The sequence below is a fragment of the Panthera leo genome, chromosome D4 (assembly GCF_018350215.1).
Source record: "Panthera leo isolate Ple1 chromosome D4, P.leo_Ple1_pat1.1, whole genome shotgun sequence".
In the NCBI taxonomy this organism is placed as follows: Eukaryota; Metazoa; Chordata; class Mammalia; order Carnivora; family Felidae; genus Panthera; species Panthera leo.
Genome location: NC_056691.1, coordinates 92,965,585 through 92,984,865, shown reverse-complemented (window position 1 = coordinate 92,984,865; position 19,281 = coordinate 92,965,585). Strand labels below are relative to the sequence as shown.

Sequence of the window (19,281 nt, the reverse complement as noted above, 5' to 3'; positions counted from 1 at the left end):
GTTTATTTGTGTAACAAAGCGCCGACTGGGGGGCGGGGGCTGCGGGGCGGGGCAGGGGCTCCTCCTCCGGGTTACTTCTTTTTCTTGGCCACCTTGAGCCTCCCCTCGATCAGCCACCGGCCTGCCTCTTGATCTCGGCCCGCGAGGGGACGTAGCTGTGGTCCACGTCTGCGAACTGGAAGGTTTCTAGAAGGGAGGTCCAGGAGGAGGGCAGCTGCACTCTGCAGCCCCTCTGCTGCAGCGAGCTCACTTACAGTGCGGGCTTTGTTGGCCTGCACCATCACCCGGCCAGCTATTAGCATTTTTTTATTTTCTATCTTCCTGATGCCCTGGCATGTGGGGTCTTACAGACCCGGGGAGAGGCTGTCCCCTCGCAGGGCTAGCCAATCCTCAGAGACAGCAGAAGCCTCGCCCGCTGGGAGCGTCTCTCCTGCAAACCGAGCGATCCAGAGCCCACACCCCCGGCCCCCTTTCTATGTCACGCTCTCACACCAGGTCAATAATCCTCCGCCTGAACCAACCCAGGCCCAGGCACCAGACAACTGGGGACGGCCCCTACACGGCAAGCCCACTGGAATTATTCCAAAAGCCCACCCGAAGCTGCCCTCCCCTGCCTTTCCCACAGAAACCCCCATAAAGGCTCTGGCCTCGGCCTTCCCCCTGCTCCTCTCCGCCGCCTCGCGGGCAGTGATGCTCCCATGTGTCAGGAAAGTTAGTAAATTCTCCTTTTGACAGCGTCAGCCTCTCCATGTCCTCACTAAGCCCCTTCCGTGAATTAAAATCCCATGGGTACAAGAGACGCACCTGTCCGTCCTCGTAGCCCGCCCCCCGTGCCTCTAGGCTGTCCTGGCCAGAAAGAACCATCTGCCACACGCCCCCTCCCCAATGCCGGGCGGCCTGGCCCCCAGCCCCGAGCCTGTACCTATCACATCGTCCTCCAGGTCTTCAAAGCTGATCCTCTGGTTCTGCTTCTCCTTCAGAGTTGAGGACTCCAGGGTATCCCTCACCTTTGCGTTGACCTGCAGGGCACAGGGCGCTGTCAGCTCCAAGGGTACATGGGACGAATAGGCACCCCCAGCCTCGGGCTACCTCCTCGGTCCTGGACAGCGCCTGCAGTCTGTCGGCCAGGTACAGGAGCTTCCCCTCACAGTATGCCAGCTTGCTGGACACGTCGAGGGTGTTGGAGAGCACTTCTTTCTGTAGGCCCGGAGAAGGGTCTCATCTCTACCCTGGCTTCTCCCGGGGACCCTCCGTGCAGACGGCTCCGCCCCACTGCGGCTGGTACCTGGGCCGTGGGCAGCGCAATGCCGATCAGCCGGGCGTAGAGGTTGTCGATGCCCATCTGGATGGTCAGCAGCAGCTTCTGGCTCTTGGTCATGTTGGAGTAGGCCAGCTGGAGCCTTTCTTCCTCCTCTCTCAGCATGTCCTTCATTTTCTTCTCGACAGACTTAAAGCTGTCGAGGACGGTGGGGAGGGAGGTGGCACAGAGTCGAGGGCAGGCGGCCACAGACCTGCGCCGGGTGTCGTGCTAAACTCGGGGGCTCAAGAGCTCAGCTGTGGGCACGTGGCATCGCCCGGCTGGGCCTCCGCGGCCCACCTGCCAGGCTACCCACAGGCCCGTTGGCAGCCGACACACCGGGCTCTGAGCCGGGCCCCGCCCACACGGGCTGTCCACGAGGGCCCCACCGGGTGGCCCTGGCGGAAGGCAGGGGCCTCCTGGGGTACCTGGCGGAGCTGGGCGTCTGGCGGAACCTGAGCGCGGTCTCCTCTGCTTCCAGCTGCTTCATCAGGGCCTCCAGCTGCACCCGCCGCCGCTCGCAGCCCTCCACCTGCAGCCCGAGGTTCTTTTCCGTGTTCCTCTGAGCCAGGAAGCGGCCGGCGATGTCCTGGCCGGGCCCGTGGGGAGAGAGGCAGGTGTGGGCCAGGCAGGCATGGGCCCCCCCAGAACTGGTTTCTTCCGGGGTCCCCCCCCCCCCAGCGGTCAGGAACGATGCTGACCGCGGCCGGGCACTGGGTGAAGCGCTTTATGTGAGGCCCCGCGTGTCGCTCACAGCACGAGCAGAGAGGGCAGACGCCCCAAGGCAGAGGCAAGGAGATCACCCCTGAGAGACTGCCGGGGGCTCTGAGCCACTCGTCCAAAGTCAGGGCCGTGGATGGGAGCTAAGCTTACTACTGATAAAGCCAGATCGGATTAAACGGAAGGGCCGGGCAGTGTCAGCCTCTCACCGTGGTCCCGGCAGTTCAGGAAGGGACAGGGTTGTAGGGGAAGGTCTCGGCATTTGGATCCTCCCTCCAGTCCCAGCGGGCCCTGTGTGGCCCTTGGAGTGAGGCTCGGCTGTGCCAACCGTTTCCCGGCGTGCTCTCCGCTCTCAGCCGTGCAGCCACAGCTCTGTGCCCACATTCATTCGAGAGGTACCCGCGGCAGGCTTTGGGCTGGGGCGGGGGCCCCCTGCCCTCCACTCACTCCCCGGGAGTGCCAGGGGGCAGTACCCAGAGGTGGGAGCATTGTACAGCCATCTTCACTTTCTCCACCAAAGCGGTCACGTCCGTCTGGTATTGGATATCAGCCTGGGAGGTCTCTCTTTTCCTCACTGGGCGGAGCAGAGGGGAAGGGTGGCCAGCATGCAGGAGGGTCGCGGGAGCTTTGCCCGAGGCCATCAGACATCTCCTTGCATGCCCAGCCGAGCAGGTGGCTGCCGGAGTTCCCTGCATTTTGCCCTGCTCCCCCCGCCCCCTCAGCGGGCCCTTCAGGATGCCCCAGGGCAGCTCCATCCAGCGGGTGCCTGGCATGGGTGCCTCCTGGCACTTCTCAGAGGCAGCACAGGGACCCGGGGGGCTTGACACAACCCTTCTGAGGAATCACCGGGTGGTCGAGCCTTGGGAAGCCAGGGGACCGCACCGTTAAGTGCATTTTACAGCTGAGAAAACTGGGGGCTCGAGCACACTCAGCAGCAAGCCCAAGGTTGGGAGCAGTGCCTTGCAGAGTGCGCTGTGGCTGCTGGCACTCGGCCTCTGCAGGTTAGTGGGGACAGGCAGGGGCCCGTCTGTCTCCCTCGCCCCGGCAGCCCTCGCAGAGACCTGAGTCCCTGCCGGCCTTTTGGGACCCTGGCTGGGGGCGGGCAGAGAGCTGAGCGGTTACCTTTCAGGTTACCTTTCACGGTTTCTGCACCCACGAGACTGGAGGGGAAGTCCAAGTCCCGCCGGCCCTGGGAGGAGGGGGAGGAGGGGATGAGCGACGTCGTCTGCGGGGGCGGGGCCTCCCGCTGCCGTGCGGTCCCAGGGTCCTGCAGGGACTCACCCTGCGGAACTTCTCGTTGGTCTCCTTCGTGTGGATCTTGTCGATCAGCTTCTTCTGCTGGTTGAGCCGGTTCTCCCGGGCCCTGCGTTCCTCGATGAAAGTCGCCTCCGCTTGCCTCATGTTCATCTGGGGACGCAGGCGGTGGGGCAGGGGTACGTCTCACCACGGCTTCCGTGGTGCTAAGTCCGGCCGGCCGGCGGTTTCAGTCCCGATCTTCTAGGTTTGGGACTAGTGTCGGAAGCTCTCGGCTGTCCCCTTGGTTCTAACGTGCCCAGGCCTGCGGCTTTCGTAGTCCTTCCGGCCCTCCGTTCTCCTCTCTGGACGCCTCTCCCACCTGGCCCCTGGGGGTGCTGCCTTCTGCAACTGCAGCCTCGGCTCAGGGACCCCGTTTCTCTCTGTAGCCTGGGCCCCCCGCTGCCTCAGCCGGCTCCACTGACAACTCACCGGAGTGATGCCCCAGTCTAAAAAGGAAGTCAACATCTTCCCCCAGGCCCCGTCTCTTCCCGAGTGTCCTGCTTTGGCGGCTAAATCTGTCATCCCTCCACACCTGCCCTTGCGTCCTGCATGCTGCCCTCCCCACCCCCGTCCACATCTGACTTGGCCCCACACTTCATCGGGTGACCTTTAGAGGCTCTGGGGCCCCAGTGATGACCAGGCACCCAGCTCTACCGCTGCTCTGTTCCATGCAACCAGGATCCGGACTCTGCTCACCCTTAGTCTCTGCAGCCAGAGCATGGCCATTTTTGAAACACAAATTTCTCCTCCCAGAGCTCCAGGTTGGGTGGGGGGCCAGCACCTAACCCCCCCGCCCCCGCCCCATTGCCTCCACTGGTTCAAAGGCTCCCTTCCCTGCACCTGCTCCGTTCCAGCCAGCCGTGCCTCCTTTGGCCCCGTTATGCCCCAGGACCTTGGTTGTCCTTCGTCCTCTAGGGTTGGGACCGCTCGGTTATATGCAGAGCCCTACTTGAGCACTGCCTCCCTTAGCAGCTAAGGGCCCCACAGTGGCCCCACGTCACCCACTCGTCTCTGCAGCATGGCCCAGTGGTCGTGTGACATTTCTTCATGGACCGCCGGATGGTTCCTTACACTGCCCCCATCAGGAGGAGGATGCACGCCTGACTTACAAGGGCTTTGAGGAGGCCTTGGTGCAGACCTGGTGAATGGATGGCCTCTGTCTGCACCGGGCTAACTCTCTCCCTCCTGTGTCTACCTCTTGGCTTCCATGCCCAGGGGCGACTCTTTCTGTCCAGGGGCCTAGTGTGTGAGCAGAGCAGGCCAGTGAGGTGGCTGCTGGGTCCCTCCAGTGATTGTGGGCAGCACGGGCTGTGAGTGTCCCTGTAGACCCTGGGCCAGACGAGTCAGAGACAGGGCCCTGCGGGATCCCCAGGCTGGGACTTGAGCTTACCTTGACCTCGTCTGTAATCATCATGGCATCCTGGGACATGACAGTCATGTCTGACAGTTCTGAGCAGTAGTCACTCACGAGATTCTGCAGCTTGTCCAGCCCTGTGGGGTAGCTGGCCAGCTCCTGCATCGAAAGGGGCGGGAGCAGGTGGGCACAGAAACTGATGGCCCCAGGGCTCCAGGCCAAGCAGATGCTGCCCCTCACTCCTTACCCCAGACAGTGTGGGCCCTGAGCACCCTGGAGGGTCCGGCCTGGGGCCCCAGCCCCCACCAGGCACAGAGCAGGGAAAGCACCGTTTCAGGAGGGCAGACGGCATTTCCCTGGTGGGCCTTCCCACTGCCCAGGACACTCAGACATACTTCCAAGGAGGCTGTGATGGGGGTGTCGCACCGGGTGAGCGGTGACTGTGCCCCACCCCGGGGGAGCCTGCGGCTGGGGAGTGGCTGCTGTCTGAAGCATAGCAGAGGGGCTCGAAACACGGACGTGGGGTCAGAGACTAGGACTCAAGGCCAAGGCTGCCCTGACCAGCGGGCTAGGGGGACTTGGGAAAGCCACTTAACTTCTGAGTGTGCCCACCTATTGATAATTGGTTCTTTCACAAGGCTGCTGTCAGAATCTATATGTAATGAAGTATTAAGCTCAGAGCCAGACTCATATACATCTAATATATCTTAAAAATTTTTTTTTAATGTTTATTTATTTTTGATGGAGACAGAATGTGAGTAGGTTGGGGCAGAGAGAGAGGGAGGCACAGAATCTGAAGCAGGCTCCAGGATCCAGGCTCCGAGCTGTCAGCACAGAGCCTGACACGGGGCTCAAACTCATGCGCTGCGAGATCATGACCTGAGCTGAAGTCGGACGCTCCACCGACTGAGCCACCCAGGCGCCCCAATATCTAATGTATCTTGACCCTTAGTCGTTTGTTGTTAATAACTACATAATGTAGAATTTCCCTAGTTTTTAAAAAAAATACAGATGACCCCAGGAGTTATTTTTAAAAACTGCGTATGTTCTGAAAAGAACATACCCCCCGGGGGACATAATTGGTCACGTGAAGGAGGTCTGGACCCCAGGTAACAGCCGGAGTGGGGTGGTGGGCCCAGGAAGGCGAGGTGTGCAGGGCCTCGGCTGAGTCTAGGAACAGGGGGCTGAGGCAAGAGGGACAGGCAGGAGGACCGTGACACCTGCCTGTGCAGCTTGGGCAGAGCCTGGGGGGCTGCGACCCCAGCCAGGAAGAGTGCCGGTGTCTGCCCATGCCACCACATCTCCACCTGTCACCTGGCTCGCTGCGCTGCCCTCCAGGACTCCCCCTGCCCCAGCCTTGGGGTGAGGGAGTGTGGACAACTTCCTCATTCTCCCTGTGCCCCTCCTCCTCTCGGCACCAGGGCCCCCACCGTCCAGTCCTCCCATCTTCTGGTCCTCTTCCTCCCCATGAAGAGGCCTTCCCTCCCGGTGGGACCTGTGGCCCCTGGGGGCCTCCTCCAGGCCTCCTCTGCTGGGGGCAGGGCGGCTGGCTTAAAAGAGCTGGGCAGCAAGCTCCAGGTTACTGGCCTGCCGTCTATGAAGTCCCTCTGGGATGAGGGACTTTCTGAAGGCTCAGGGCCCATCTTTTGCCCTCGGAGGCCAGGCAACGATAAAGGATGGGGCAAGATAAAAACCGAACCATCAAGTATGTGCAAGAAAACCCAAACAATTCTGATGTGTCCCATAATATGCCTTTTTGAAACAGCAAATTACACGTTCTTGATGGAGTGTTTTCCACCTACAGGTGCAGGGTGTCCCTGCTCAGCTGGGGCCTAAAGCAGGGCTCTGTCCCAGAGGCAAACCGGCCTGGAGGAGAGTTGCAGCCCCCTCCCCACGGGAGGGGGTGGTGGTGGCAGGGGTGGCCTTGCCCCGGAGGCTGAGGTCCCCACTGAGATCCTAGCCCCGCGGTGCAGGCTGGGGCCTGAGACTCCCGCCCTCCGCGCCAGATGACTTCCCTGGGCTGAGGTGTGGGGTGAGGGGGCTCACTTTCTTCAGATAATCCAGCAGGTCCACGTACAGCAGGTAGATGTTCTGGCTTGCGGTGATCTTGATCACGGTCTTCTCAATGTTGTTCTCCAGCTGGCGGATGACCTGGGGGTCGCCCGAGGGCACGCGGTGCTTTGGGACAGACCGCGTGGATGCCCACCTGGAGGCCGACCGGGGGAGGCTGCGCTTTCTTCCAGGGAGGGTTGGCGGGTGTGGCTTTCTCCTAGCCCCGCCGCCCGACGGCGTCCCATCCCTCTCTCCCGGGGCCCCGCCTCCCGGAGGAGCTTCGCCCCTCCCCCCGGAGGCCCCGCCCCGCCCGCCACCTGCCGCAGGCGCTGCTCCTCCTTGGTGTTGTCGGGCTGCCTCCGCAAACTAGCCAGCTCCAGCTTCATGCTCTCCAGCTTCTGCTCCCGCCGTCGCACCAGGTGGATCAGCACGTTGTGCACGTTCACGCGGTCGAAGACGTACTTTCGCAGCTTCTCCCGCGCCACCTGGGTCGGGGAGGGCACGGCCCGCGCGTGGGTGCGCAAGGGGCCGCGGGGACCGCGCACGGCGGGGCTGGCGGGGCGGGACCCCTGGGATTGGGAACTCGCTCTGCCCGCCACCGGCTCCGCAACGTGGTTTAGTGGTGGTGGTCGGGGTGGGGGGGGGGCGGTCCGCTGGCCGGGCGAGGCCGAGGGATCCCTCCTGCCACCTCACCTCCATGGAGCAGCGGCAGTGCGCCAACCTCATGGACGTGTCCTTCCCGCAGGCCTTGGAGATGATCTGCTGGTCATACTGCAGAGCGGTGGTGGCTGAGCTGGGACCCCGGTCTCCCTGTGTACCCCCAGCCACCAGTCCCTCCCTTCAGGCATTCTCCCCGGGCCTCTCTAGCCTGTGCTAGCCCAGCAGCGAGGGCCCATCCAGGCTATCCCAGCTCAGAGGTGATGGGAGTCAGGAGAAGAGGACCCAGGTCTCCCCTACATGGCCAGAGAGCCAGAGGGGCCCCTGCTGTAGGGGGAGTCCAGGAGAAGCTCCCCATCAGGCCCACCCTGCCATCTGGGGTGGGCGGTGGGGAACCTGCCCATCCGGCTTGCTGGAGTGACAGGTCCTGGGGAGCCCCTCCCCAAGATGCCCCCTGTCTCCTGAGAGGTAAGAGTGGGAAAAGGGGGAGGTCCTTGTTGTCCCCTTGTGTGTGGGCCTGTTTCAGCATGTGCCCACCCCCAGCCCGTGGTCAGCAGGGAGGGGGAGCAGGGCTGCTCACCTTCTTGGCTAAAGCCCAGTCCTGGGCCCCACGGCGGATGGTGCTGTGCAGGAGAGCCAGCGTGGCTCTGTTCTTGACCGTCTTCTCCTTTACGGCCTGGATCTGCAGTGCCCGGCATTGCTCTGGTGGGGGGAGGGGTGGGCACGGAGATGCTCCTTCCTGCCCCCACTCGAGGGCCACAGGCTTCACTGCCCAGCAGTGCTTATCTGGATGGCTCTTAGTGATGGCTGTGCTGCGCAGTGGGGGACGTGAGGTGGCAGCCAGAGGTGGGCGCGTCCTGTGATTCCCTTCCAGACCCAATGGCCAGAGAATGTCCCCTCTGGCTTTGGGGCTCACTGTGCTCACAAATCTCCGTGAAGCCCCCTGCATGGCAGACCCTTTTGATCCCTCCTCTCAGGTCCGTTTTGGGGGGGGGGGGGGTGGCCTCTAGCCCTTGTTTGCCCTGGACTGGCCCTGTGTTAGATCTGAAAGCCCCTGGGCCCTGCATGGGGCCAGGCAGGCTGGTCCAGTGTGGGGGGGGGGGGGTGAGGGAGGGGGGGACGGAGGGCTCACCCTGGAGCCGAGTGATTGTCTTCAGCTCCTGGATCTGCCCCTCCACATCTGCCTCACTGCATGCCTTCATGGTGGCCGTCAGGGTCCTCCAGGCCCCCGTGCAACTCCCGCCCTCCCTGTCCTGGGCCTGTTCAACAGAGCCGCAAGCAGTTCACGTCGCCCCCGGAATCTCAGCCCATTGTGATGGGGGCCGAGATTCTCAACCACGGAGCCCTGGAGATCCCGGCCCACCCTGCCCCCTTTCTGTGCCCCCAGCCAGCCTTGGGGTTGCCCCCTGCATGCTTGGGTCAGCTGCTGTCTGCTCAGGAGCACTGCTGGGGTCAAGGCACTTTCCATAGGGAAGTGATTTGTGGTGATTTGACACGGCACCCCACACCAGCCCCCTGTACCCTCCCCATCCCCTCCATACCCCGAGGCTGTCCTCCACTGAGCCTCCTAAAACCTCTAATCTCTGCCTTGTGGGATCTCCATTTCTTCACCCCACCCCAAGCTCAGAATCCCCCCCCCCCCCCGGGGCGACCTGGCTCACGAGACCTCAGCTGTCAGCCCCGACCACCTCACCCCTCCCTGACCTCCACCTGCTGCCTGGAGCCCGCCCTGCTCCACCTCCACGTTCCTGGGGCAATTCCCGGGTCTAGTTTCGATGCCGCTTACTCCAGGCGGGGTCGTGTGCAGCCCAAGCTTCCGGTGGGGTTAAGCGCTCCGAACACCTGCCAGCCCGGGACTCTGAGGGAGGCACACCGGATAGGTTACTTTTTCCAGCGGCAACGCATGGATTTGCAGGGGCCGCCACAGCAAAGTGGCAGGTGGCTGAAACAATGGAAATTGCTCGTCTCATATCCCGGAGGCCAGGTGTTAGCAGAGCCGGCTCCTCCTGAGCTTGTCGGTGGTCATCTTCTCGCCGTGTCCCCACATGGCCGTCCCTCCGTGCGTGTCTGTGACCTCCTCTCCGAACAGGGACACAGGCCGGAGTGGATCAGGGCCCACTTCGTTTCAACACAACCATTTCTTTAAAGGCCTGATCTCCAAGTGCAGTCATGTTCTGAGGTCCTGGGGGTTGGGGGTCCAACATGTAAATCTGGAGACCCCACTCATGACCATGGCCTTCACTCAGATATTGTCACGTGCAGGTCCTCCACGACCTCACAGACCTTTTCGGCTTTCTGGTCATTGCCAGTTTTTTTTTTTTTTTTTTACAATTTATTTTTGAGAAACAGAGTGAGACAGTGTGAGTGGGGGAGGGGCAGAGAGAGAAGGAGACACAGAATCCGAAGGAGGCTCCAGGCTCTGAGCAAGCGGTCAGCGCAGAGCCTGATGTGGGGCTCAAACCCATGAACCGCGAGATCATGACCTGAGCCGAAGTCGGACGCTCAACCGACTGAGCCACCCAGGCGCCCCAAGTCATTGCCAGTTTTTCAAAGGGGAGTCCAGACCCATTTAAAACTCCACGCTCAGCTTCTGCCCTCCCTCTGAGACCTCAGGGGGTTGGAAGGACCCGTCAAGGGCCTGGTCTGCTCCCTACAGTGCCAATTCTGCCTCCTGTTCTCCCAGGGCCTGAGGCCGGGCTGCTCACCGTCCCTCAATGTTGCTTCTCCCTTCTTCCGCAGATGTACACCCTCTGAATTTTAGTGGGGCACGTGGTGGCCCAGAGCAAGGCTGTCCCCCTAGGCCCCTTGGCACCAGGGATATCACGGGACTCTGTTTTGGCCAACGGAGTGTAAGCACAAGTGGGGAGGGAGCTGTCCTCCTCCCCAGGGACTGGGACCAGCACCTCCGTCTCGGACCACGAGATGGGTCTGGAATAGAGGCCGTCACAGCAGGGAGCGGGCCAAACGGAGCCCGGGCCCCTGACGGCCCGTGGGTCCCCGACCGCCCACTTGGACATGAAAGAAAACTCAAACCCCGGCCTGCTCTCCCCGTGGTTATCCCGGGCTTGCCGTCATTGTGCCTTCCCGCTAACAGATTCCCTGCTGCACAGTAGGTGCACAATATTCTTTCGAACGACTGGCTAGGCTGAGAGGTACGGGAGCTGAGCCGGGGCTGGGGCGGCGTGGCCCTGTGCCTGTGTGTCCTCAGCGTTACTGGGAAGGTGGACTGGCCCAGGTTTTATGCGATCTCTGCCTCTTCCTCTGCTGGGGGTGGGGGGGGCGGGGTGTGTCATCTTACCCACTCCAGAACTTGCCTGCCGTGCGGGCGGAGCTTCGGCAAGCCAGCTCTGGCCTGCCCCCACCCCTCGCTTCCTCCTCCCCTGGAGAGAAGGACGGAGTCTGATAGGTGGGTTTGCAATGGCAGGCAGGCAGGCACAGCCGCTTCCTGCCCCTCGTCTCTTGGGAGTCGGGCGCTGATTGGCCGAACACCTTCTGCTCTGCCCCCCCCCCCCGGGACTGCTTGTGTGCAAGTGGGTCCCATAGGACAAGGCCGTGGTGGTGGCCTCCCAGTGCCCGCAGGGCCTGATTCTGGGGCTCAGTGTTAGGAACTGCCCCCGCAGGTCCTCCCGTGTATGATGCTAAGGTGACATCTGTCTCTCATCTTGCTGCTTTGACGTGCTTCCCGATGGCTGCAGAACTCAGGTTGGAGAAGGGCAAGGCATTTATTTGTCCGGCGACCCCCAGCAGCAGCCGTCACCTCTGACTGTGGGGGACGCCGGGGCCAGACAGGGAGTGTCAGAGCACCGGAGCATGCAGATGGCCCTTCCGCCAAGTGCCCAGAGCCTCTCTGACCCTCTGCAGCTCTCGGTGGCCACCGTGTTTCTCACTGCCCTATGGGAGCCAACCACCATGGGGACGGCCCCTCTGGTCTGACCTCCTGGGCGGGCGTGGAAGCAGTTTGCACAGGTTTGGCAGATCTGGCCACGCCTGTGTGCAGGGGACACCCGCTGGGTCACCTTAGGGTGTGGGGAGTATCTCTGTGGGGGGAGAGGGCCAGTTTGGGGTGCAGACGCCCTGAGGGCTGTGTTCCGGAAGTCTTTGGCCCAGGTCTTCTGCGCCCCAGCTGGAGCTCTCCTAGCTGCGCTGATCTGTAGGAGATAAAGGGAGCCGGCTAGAACCGCACCCTAAGCTGCTGACCAGGCCTGAGATCAGTCAGCTTGGTGTCTGGCCGCTCTTCTCGGGGTGCCCACACTCCTCATTCTGCACTCCCCCCACCTCAGGGCCCCCGACCCCTCCTGCACGAAGGGCTCAGGAAGGTCTGGCGTGCCTCCCACTCCCGCCCTTGCAGGAGGGACAGGCCAGCAGGGAGAGGCTCTGTCCAGCCTGCACATTGGACCCTGGGCTTGCCTGCCTCAGCCCCTGGCACTGGGCCCTCAGGTTCTGCTTCCCGCTGCCCCCAGCCTCTCCCTTGTGCCCGGGGTCTTTGGGGAGCCGCCTGTCTCTAGAAGCCTCTCACCTGTGCCCAGGTCTTTGGGGAGCCGCCCCGTCTCCAGGAAGAGCCAGAGGTTGCTGCATCTGTGCGACTCCACTCGGGTCACCCAATAGCTGGCCACTGAGCCTGTGACTGGGGACAGGGGCAGGGGCCAGTGGGCTGTGGGCCTGGGTCTCTGCACTTCTCAGGGAAAGGGGACCTGGGCAGATGGTGGTGGTGGACTCGGCAGGACGCCCACTGAGAACTGGGACCCCATCCCAGGAGGCATGCCTCCCACCCCTGCCGAAGAGCCAGCATCCCCTCTGGCAATCAGGTGCATTTCCAAGGCCATAGGCACAGGCCCCGGGGTACCCACCTACGGCCACCAGCACCTTCCACTGGAAGGGGTACGGAAACTTCCTCTGAAGGAACATCTGCAGGCCGAAGGTTGCACCGGTGCCTGCCAAGAGCCAAGGTCCCCGTCAGCCAGCCTGTCCACGAGGTGCTGAGCGCCCCCGGCCCGTCAGGCTCCCAGCACCTGACGCCACCTGCCGGGGAGTCAGGGTGAGACAGGAGGGCGAGGTCTCTCCATACCCTAGGACACGGGGACCCAGCCTACCTGTGACAAAGGTGAAAATGCCCTTCACGAAGGCGCTCGACTGGCACGCGGCATACTCCCGGAGTCCCTGGGATGAGGGAGGGGGTTGAGGGCTCAGTTCCCCTCCCGCTTCTTTTACCGTCCCTCCCGTCCCTCCTTCGGGCCGTAAGGAAGGAGACCTCATCGTGAGGCCCTGAGGGCTTGGACACATCCCACCTGCCTGCATGTCCACCCAGGATGCCCCGGTCCCCACAGCAGGAGGCTCCCCCCCCTCTGTCCCTGTCCCTCTTCCCTGACGAGGACGCTTCCCCCCCCCCCCCCCCCCTACGGATCCTCTACCCGCTCCGCTCAGGTCAGCTGCTGAGGTCGGGGGCCCGCGTTCCAGGCGGCCTTCTCACCGGGTGCTTGGCGGCCACGGCGTCGTCCACCCGGGACAGGCCCAGGTTCACCATGTCTGGCGGGTCACCGGGAGCCAGCGGGCGAGCCTGCGCAGGACCCGGCGGAGGGGGCGGGGCCGAACAGAGGGACGGGCCTGCGCAGGATCCGGCGGAGGGGGCGGGGCCGAACAGAGGGGCGGGGCCTGCTCAGGACACGCGGAGGGGGCGGGAGCGAGAAGAGGGGCGGAGCCTGTGTCGGAAGAGGGGGGTGGGGGGGGCTAGGGTCCTGTCTGAAGGTGGGAAAGGGTGGGGGTGATGGTGGATAGTCTGGGCGATGGGACTCAGGTGGTCTTTGAAGTAGAAGGGGAGTGAGGCTGGGTCCTGGCCAGGTCTTCTGGGGGAGATTGACCATCAGTGTAGATCGCTGGTCAGAACGTTGAAGTCCCAGCTGGCACAGGGACCTGGGAATGGACAGATTCCCTGGGCTATTGGGTCCTGTGTGACATGTGGGCAGGTCTAGCTTACCTGTATGCCCCAGCCACGGTGGAGAAGCAAAGCTACCTCCTGGCCTGAGGATGAGGCCAGGCCTGAGCTGTTTTCCTGACTCGGGGGCAGTGCCTGTCCAGTGGCCAAAGCTGGGCATTCTGGGTGAGGCAAGACCCCTCCTTTGAGGCTCCAGCCCTTTACTAAATGGCCATGTTGACCTTAAGAATGAAAGTTATTTTACCAGCAGATAGGGGTTGATTGGGGAATAGCACAGAATCGCAATTTGGGATATGCAAGCTAACGGCAAAACCACAGACAAGTCCAACAAAGGAGAGAAACATTATTTTATGGAGAAGAAGGAAATGGGAGGGGTCCTGAACCAAAGCCCACTGGAGAAAAGCAAGGGTTCAGGGTGATGGAGACTTTTCACAGGCTGAGTTGCAGGGGCCTGGATTTCTTGTAGGAGGGGTGGTGTAGCTCTTTGCCATGGGGCCTGTAACTCGTGATTTTCCCCGATTGACCCTGTATGGCGTGGCTCCTCTGTGGGCCGGGAGAGGCAGGGCTGACTTGGAGGGTGGTAGCCCTGTCCTCACCCCCAGACCCACTACCTTCACTTGCGCACACAACAGGGGAGGGTGGGCTGCCGGCTGGCGCCCCCGCCCCCTCCCCGGCACCCCAAGGAGGCCATCCTGTGCCGTCCACACACCCTTTGCCAGGATGGGCTTCTCCTGCTCTTCCTACCCCCTGCCTCCCACACGCCCACTCCTTAGAGGGTGTGCCTGTGCCTGTGCACGTGTGTGTGTGTGCGTGTGCTGACACGTCTGCGCGAGCCCCTCTTACCTGGACAGGGGCCTCCCTCCTGGCCCGGGGCCCTGGAGGGGAAGAGACGGAGGAGAGACACAAGGGTCCAGAGAGCAGGCCACCCCGTTTCTCTGCGCGTGCTGCTCCCTGGTTCCAGGTCGGGTACCCCACAGTGGCCTCTCACTAACGAGGTGGGGTCAGCCCCTCTCCTGCCTGGCTGTGCCCTCTTCTGGCCTGGAGGACACCATCCCCTTCCTCCTCCCCTCTGCTTCCTCCCCTCCTCACATCCCTCTCCTCCCCCCTCTCCCCTCGTCCTCTCCTTTTCCCCATTTCTCCCTCTTCCCCTCCCCTCCTTCTCTCCCTCCTTCTGTCCTCCCACCCCTCCCCTCCTCCTCCTCCCTTCTCCACTCCCCCCTCCCCTCTTCCCTCCCTCTTTCTCTCCTCTTCCTCCTTCTCTTCTCATTCCCATACTTAGTGTGGCTGCCCCAACAAAACCGGAGGCCCGGCACATGGGAGGATCTCCAGACCCCGGGTGGGGCAGCTGCCAATGGGCCAGAGGCTGACTTGAGGCAACCTGGTGGTTGAGGTCGCCACCTAGCCCCACAGGTGCTCTCATGGGTTCGAGCTCTAGGGCCTGCCATCAGGTGCATGACACGTCACCCAGGTTTGGCAAGAGGAGGAGGCAGGGGGGCCTGACTGCTGAACAGTGGGGGCTGGGACGACCCAGGCCCGCAGAGCCCACGTCCTGGCTGCCCTGCACGCTGAAGCTGGGGCAGGGTCACGGTGGCCTGCAGCCTGTGATCAGGGTGCTGAAGGTACCTGAGGGACAGGAGCATTGGAGGCAGCTGACTGGTTTGGATTCCAGGTGAGGGTGGGGGCAGGGGCCCCTCCTGAAGCCCCAGGCAGAGATGCCCAGCCCCGACCCATTTCCTGGAGGGACACAGAGGGCACCCACAGATTAGGAGAAAGTGGGTCGTGTGTTTACACAGAAACTATGCGCACGTGGGTGGGGTGCAGGGGACCCTGAGGGCCCGTGCAGGAACCTAGAGCTGGGAGCAGCAGAGCTGACCCACCCAGGTCAAAGGGTGCAGGGGAGGACCGGTTCTAGAAGGTCAAGGTGAACTGTGTAGGTGAGGCCCCCAGTGACCATAGGGAGGATCTGGCCTCTGCCCTCCCAGCTGCTGCAAGGGCTCCCTGGGGTGGAGTCTGACTAGGCAGGGGTCCAGGGGGCCCTTGACATGTCAGCACAGTTCGGGCTCCCTCTGTGGTCAGCAGGGTGGAGGCACGGAGACCTGGAGACTGCTTTTCCCCCGAGGACAGAGGTCTGGGGGCAGAGAGCAGTGCCACGAACCTGACGGCTGGGCCTGGGGGAGACGGTCAGCAGCCCTGAGCCACCAAAACCAGTGAGAAGTGTCTGGAAGGATCCTGCGGCTCCTGGATCGGCAGGAAGCTGGAGAACCAAGCCCGTGGGGTCTGGGACAGCTCTGGTGAGTGGAGATGGACAGAACAAGAACCTCCAAGGGAAGTGTTGGGTCTGAGCCACGCTGGGGGTGCCGGCTCCAACCAACCCCTGAGTCCCAGGGCTCCTGCCCTCAGGGCTCAGACCCCAGGGTGGGGGCAAAGGCGCTGCTGGGCAAGGTGGCAACCCCACACCTGTCCCCTTGGCCTTCACAGCATGACTCTGGGAGGGGCCGAGGCAGGGAAGCCAGACGGCCCCTCGCCCACCAATTCTGTCCTCAGTGGCTGCTGGCTCGAGCTTGGCACAAGGGCAGGAGCAGGTGAAGGGTGCTCGGGGGAGCCCCGGTTCCTGCCTCCTGGGTGGTTGTGCTGCAGTTGGGCGGGGCCCAGGGCCCACCCCTCCACACAGCCTGCAGGGGAGGGGGTCCCCCCGCCCTCACCCCTCCCTACCTCTCACCAGGAGCTGCTGGAAGTCCCTGCTTCCCTTTGAGAGGGGAGGAGGTGGCCTCTTCATGGCCAGAGCCTTCCTTGACCCACAGTGGGGCCTCCTCCTCAGCCCGCAGGGCATCTCTGTCTGACTTGGCCCCAGAAGGCACACGGAGGAAAGGCCAGGGTGTGGCCCGGGTTTCGGAGAGCTCGCCTTCCCTGCATCTTTTCACATCTGGAGCTGGACCAGCCCTGGCAGAGTGGGCATGGCATAGGGGCTCAGCTTGTCTGGGGCAGCCCTGGAGGGCAGACTGGCCTTTCCTGGATGGCACCCACCCCCGCAGCACTGGGGCTGGGGCCCCGCTCCCCTGTGCCCCTGGTCTGCCCCGGGGGGCTGAGAGGGCGATGCCACCTGCTCAGTGCCCACCCATTGTCAAGAAAGAGCCCCCCCCCCGCCCCCGCCCCAGCCCTGGGGCCAGGGTGTCTCTGCAGGTGAGGGGGGAGAGGCTGCAGAAGCCATAGCCGGACGCACCCCTGCCTCCAGGGAGGCCACCCTTCAGTGCCTTGGGCCTTCTCTGTGCATGCCTGCCCCCGGTGGGCTGTCTGTGCCCGGGCCCTCCTGACCCCGTCTGGAGTAGGGGTGGGGCAAGAGGCGGGCTTCACGTGTGCATTTTCTTTTTCCCGGAATTAAGTCTGTGGCTCTGTCTGTGTCATAACCTGTGTCGTCCGTGAAGGCCAGGATGGCCTCCAGCAGCATGTGTCATTTCTGACAGTGTGGGGTTTACTTCGCGACCCCACAGCTCAGCCATAAGCGTGCGCGGGGGCCGGGCAGCCCCGGCTGGGGGAGACCCAGACCCATTGACCAGTCACTCGGGACCCCCGGCCCCGGCAGCCACCGATGGCCTTTCTGTGGGTCCGCAGAACGGGGTGGCTCGGGTCTCTGTGTCTCTGCACGACGCGCTCGAGGCTCATCAGCGACGCGGCCGGTCGGTCCTCGGTCCTCCCTGTTCTGGGCGCCGTCCCCCACTCTGTTTGTCGTTCACTGCCGCCGAGCCCGCCTGCGGTTTGAAGCGGGTTTCCAGTCCCAGGACTACCACGATCCCGGTGGGCCGGACGCCCCGCCTGAGCCCTTCCTCAGCTCAGGGTCCAGCCAGAGGGGAGCACCCCCCCCATCTCCCCACGCACAGAGCCTGCTGTGTGTGCCTGTGGAGCACTGCCCTCCAGGGCGCTGGGCGGGCAGGACGGGGGAGGCCCGGCAGCTGCCCCCTGCGTGGACTCTGGGGGGCTCGGGGGACGAGGCCGCGGCCTCGAGGGCCTGCTGCGGCCAGGGACAAGGCAGGCTGAGGCCACCCACACAGCCTGTGCCCGGGGCCGCGAGTGCTGCGGTGTCTCCGGAGGCCACGGTGTGTAGCGCCCCCCGCTGGCCGATGTGACTTTCCTCCCTCGTTCATCCGCAACTGTGAACAGAGAATCCCCTGTGGGGCCTCAGAAGCCAACGGGCCACCAGAGCTCCCGTTGTCACCGAGTTTATAGCATGTGCAGCAGGAGGAGAGTAAATAAACACGGAGGAAAATATTAAGCTCAAAGCCCGGAGGAAACAGACCGGGGGTGGGGTGCACGCTGGGGTGCGAGGAGGGCTGCTTGGAGGAGGCAGAGGCCGGAAGCCGCCCCGGGAGCAGCAGGCTCCCGCGGGTGCTGGAAGGGCCGCAGGGCCAGGGGGCCGATGCCGCCAGAGGCTGGGTTTCATCCCAGGTGCCCCGACGGACGACTCGGGAGGGTCGTAAGCAGGGATGCGCCAGATCTGTGCCCCTCAGGGTTCGCTCCGGCCACGGTGTGGAGAGCACGTCCCGGGGGGCGAGGAGCAGGGGGGCCGGCGGGTGGCCGAATGGCACTCAAGACCCCGGTCGGGGCACGCCGGTGGCAGGTGTGTCTTCCGTGGGTTGGGGCGCTGCCTCACACCTCTGAGGCTCCTCAGGGGGGTCTGTCCCTCGGTCCTCGCTGGCTGGAGGAAGGACTGAAGCACCACCCCGGCATAGCAGTCCTGTGGCTGGAGGTCACGTCTGTCCTGCCCCCACCCTTTTCTTGGAGCTCTGGACTTGGGGCCTGGGGACTTGGGGCCTGGGGACTTGGGGGCTTGGGGACTTGGGGGCTTGGGGACTTGAGGCCTGGGGACTTGGGGTGTGGGGACTTGGGGCCTGGGCACTTGGGGCCTGGGGACTTGGGGACATGGGAACTTGGAGCTCTGGACTTGGGGCCTGGGGACTTGGGGCTGGGGACTTGGGGTGTGGGGTCTTGGGGACTTGGCACTTTGGCCTTCCTGTCCCCCAACCCAAGTGGTGTGTTTTTGAGGAAGGTCTTGTAGCTTGTGCGTGTGTGTTTTAAACAAGGTATGATTTACGTACGGTAGGACTCACTTTCTGGGGACAGATCTGCGGGTTTTGACAGATGCAGGCACATGGCCAGCAGGGTCCGGGCTCCAAAAGTGTCCGCGTGCCCCTCTGCCCTCCGCCGCTCCACCACCCCTGTTCTTGCCACCAGAGCGGCTTCTGTTCCCAGGGACGTGCCTATTCTGGCAGGTCCGTGGCCTTTCCGGAGAGGCTTCTCTCACTCAGCAAACGCATCTGGGATTTGTCTAAGCTCTTTACCCGAGCGGATGGTTTGGGCTTTTCATTCGCTCCCGGCACGGAGGGACCCCTCTCGTCCACTCACCCACTGAAGACGTTTGCTTGTCTCCGCTTTTTAGTGGTTGTGACTAGAGCCCTCCGAACATCCGCGTGCGGGTTCATTTCTCTTGCGTCAGTGCCGAGGTGCGCGACTGCCTGGGACAGGACCGGCTCCCTTTGTGAGAATCTGCCACACCGTTTTCCAGGGTGGCGCCTGGCTTTTCCCGCCCAGCGGCCGCAGGAGGGTGTATTTGCAGGCGGCCCTGCCACCTGAGGGCCACGCAGCGCGTCTCGCGTCGGAGCGGCTCCCCCTTCCTGTCCCCTGACTGATGGGCGTATTTTCACGTGCTTACTTTCCTCCTGATGTTTTCTTTGGTGAAGTGGTTTTTCAAATCTTTTGCCTGTTTTTTTTTTTTTTCTAACTTGGATTGTTTGTTTTTCTTATCATTGCGTCTGTCTCAAGAGTTCTTTATACATTCAGGATTTAAGCCCTTTATCAGATGTGTGTTTTGAAAATATTTTCATGGGAAGGCTTTTCCTGTGTTGTACCCAGTGACTCTGGGGCCTGGCCGCACTCGGAAGCACCCCCCTCCCACCCTCCACCCACCCCAGCGGGGGGACCCTT

The 19,281-nt window shown here is 63.1% G+C and overlaps 2 protein-coding genes across 3 annotated transcripts; both read right to left on the bottom strand.

Annotated features, from left to right (window-relative positions):
• Window positions 1-18: 18 nt before the first annotated feature.
• On the bottom strand, window positions 19-8,741 carry CCDC183 (coiled-coil domain containing 183). 2 transcript variants are annotated; one of them, XM_042912070.1, is made up of 14 exons: window positions 8,509-8,741; window positions 7,957-8,078; window positions 7,413-7,490; window positions 7,037-7,204; window positions 6,714-6,818; window positions 4,704-4,826; window positions 3,299-3,424; window positions 3,152-3,206; window positions 2,491-2,591; window positions 1,726-1,886; window positions 1,286-1,454; window positions 1,090-1,197; window positions 923-1,019; window positions 19-186 (listed from the first exon to the last, which is right to left on the bottom strand). In XM_042912070.1, the coding sequence occupies exons 1-14, from the start codon at window positions 8,576-8,578 to the stop codon at window positions 110-112; spliced, it is 1,560 nt and encodes a 519-aa protein (XP_042768004.1). In that variant the 5' UTR covers window positions 8,579-8,741; the 3' UTR covers window positions 19-109. The 2 variants fall into 2 exon arrangements, with proteins under 2 accessions (XP_042768004.1, XP_042768003.1); XM_042912069.1 differs by having other exon boundaries at window positions 3,140-3,206; window positions 8,509-8,733.
• A 1,355-nt stretch (window positions 8,742-10,096) lies between these two features.
• Window positions 10,097-12,954, bottom strand: TMEM141 (transmembrane protein 141). Its single transcript, XM_042912073.1, has 5 exons — window positions 12,844-12,954; window positions 12,467-12,533; window positions 12,224-12,307; window positions 11,893-12,000; window positions 10,097-11,524 (listed from the first exon to the last, which is right to left on the bottom strand). Exons 1-5 carry the CDS (start codon window positions 12,895-12,897, stop codon window positions 11,511-11,513), a joined length of 327 nt encoding a protein of 108 aa, XP_042768007.1. The 5' UTR covers window positions 12,898-12,954; the 3' UTR covers window positions 10,097-11,510.
• Between the last annotated feature and the right edge of the window lie 6,327 nt (window positions 12,955-19,281).

Bases quoted from the DNA above. Each gene is read 5' to 3' on its own strand.
- TMEM141 (XM_042912073.1), bottom strand. From the start codon at position 12,897: ATGGTGAACCTGGGCCTGTCCCGGGTGGACGACGCCGTGGCCGCCAAG. The intron at 12,534-12,843 runs GTGAGAAGGCCG...CCCTCATCCCAG, and splicing joins CCGTGGCCGCCAAGCACCCG to GGACTCCGGGAGTATGCCGC. The intron at 12,308-12,466 runs GTAGGCTGGGTC...GGCTCTTGGCAG, and splicing joins CATTTTCACCTTTGTCACAG to GCACCGGTGCAACCTTCGGC.
- CCDC183 (XM_042912069.1), bottom strand. From the start codon at position 8,578: ATGAAGGCATGCAGTGAGGCAGATGTGGAGGGGCAGATCCAGGAGCTG. The intron at 7,491-7,956 runs GTGAGCAGCCCT...ACCGCTCTGCAG, and splicing joins ACTGGGCTTTAGCCAAGAAG to TATGACCAGCAGATCATCTC. The intron at 7,205-7,412 runs GTGAGGTGGCAG...TCCCCGACCCAG, and splicing joins ACTGCCGCTGCTCCATGGAG to GTGGCGCGGGAGAAGCTGCG.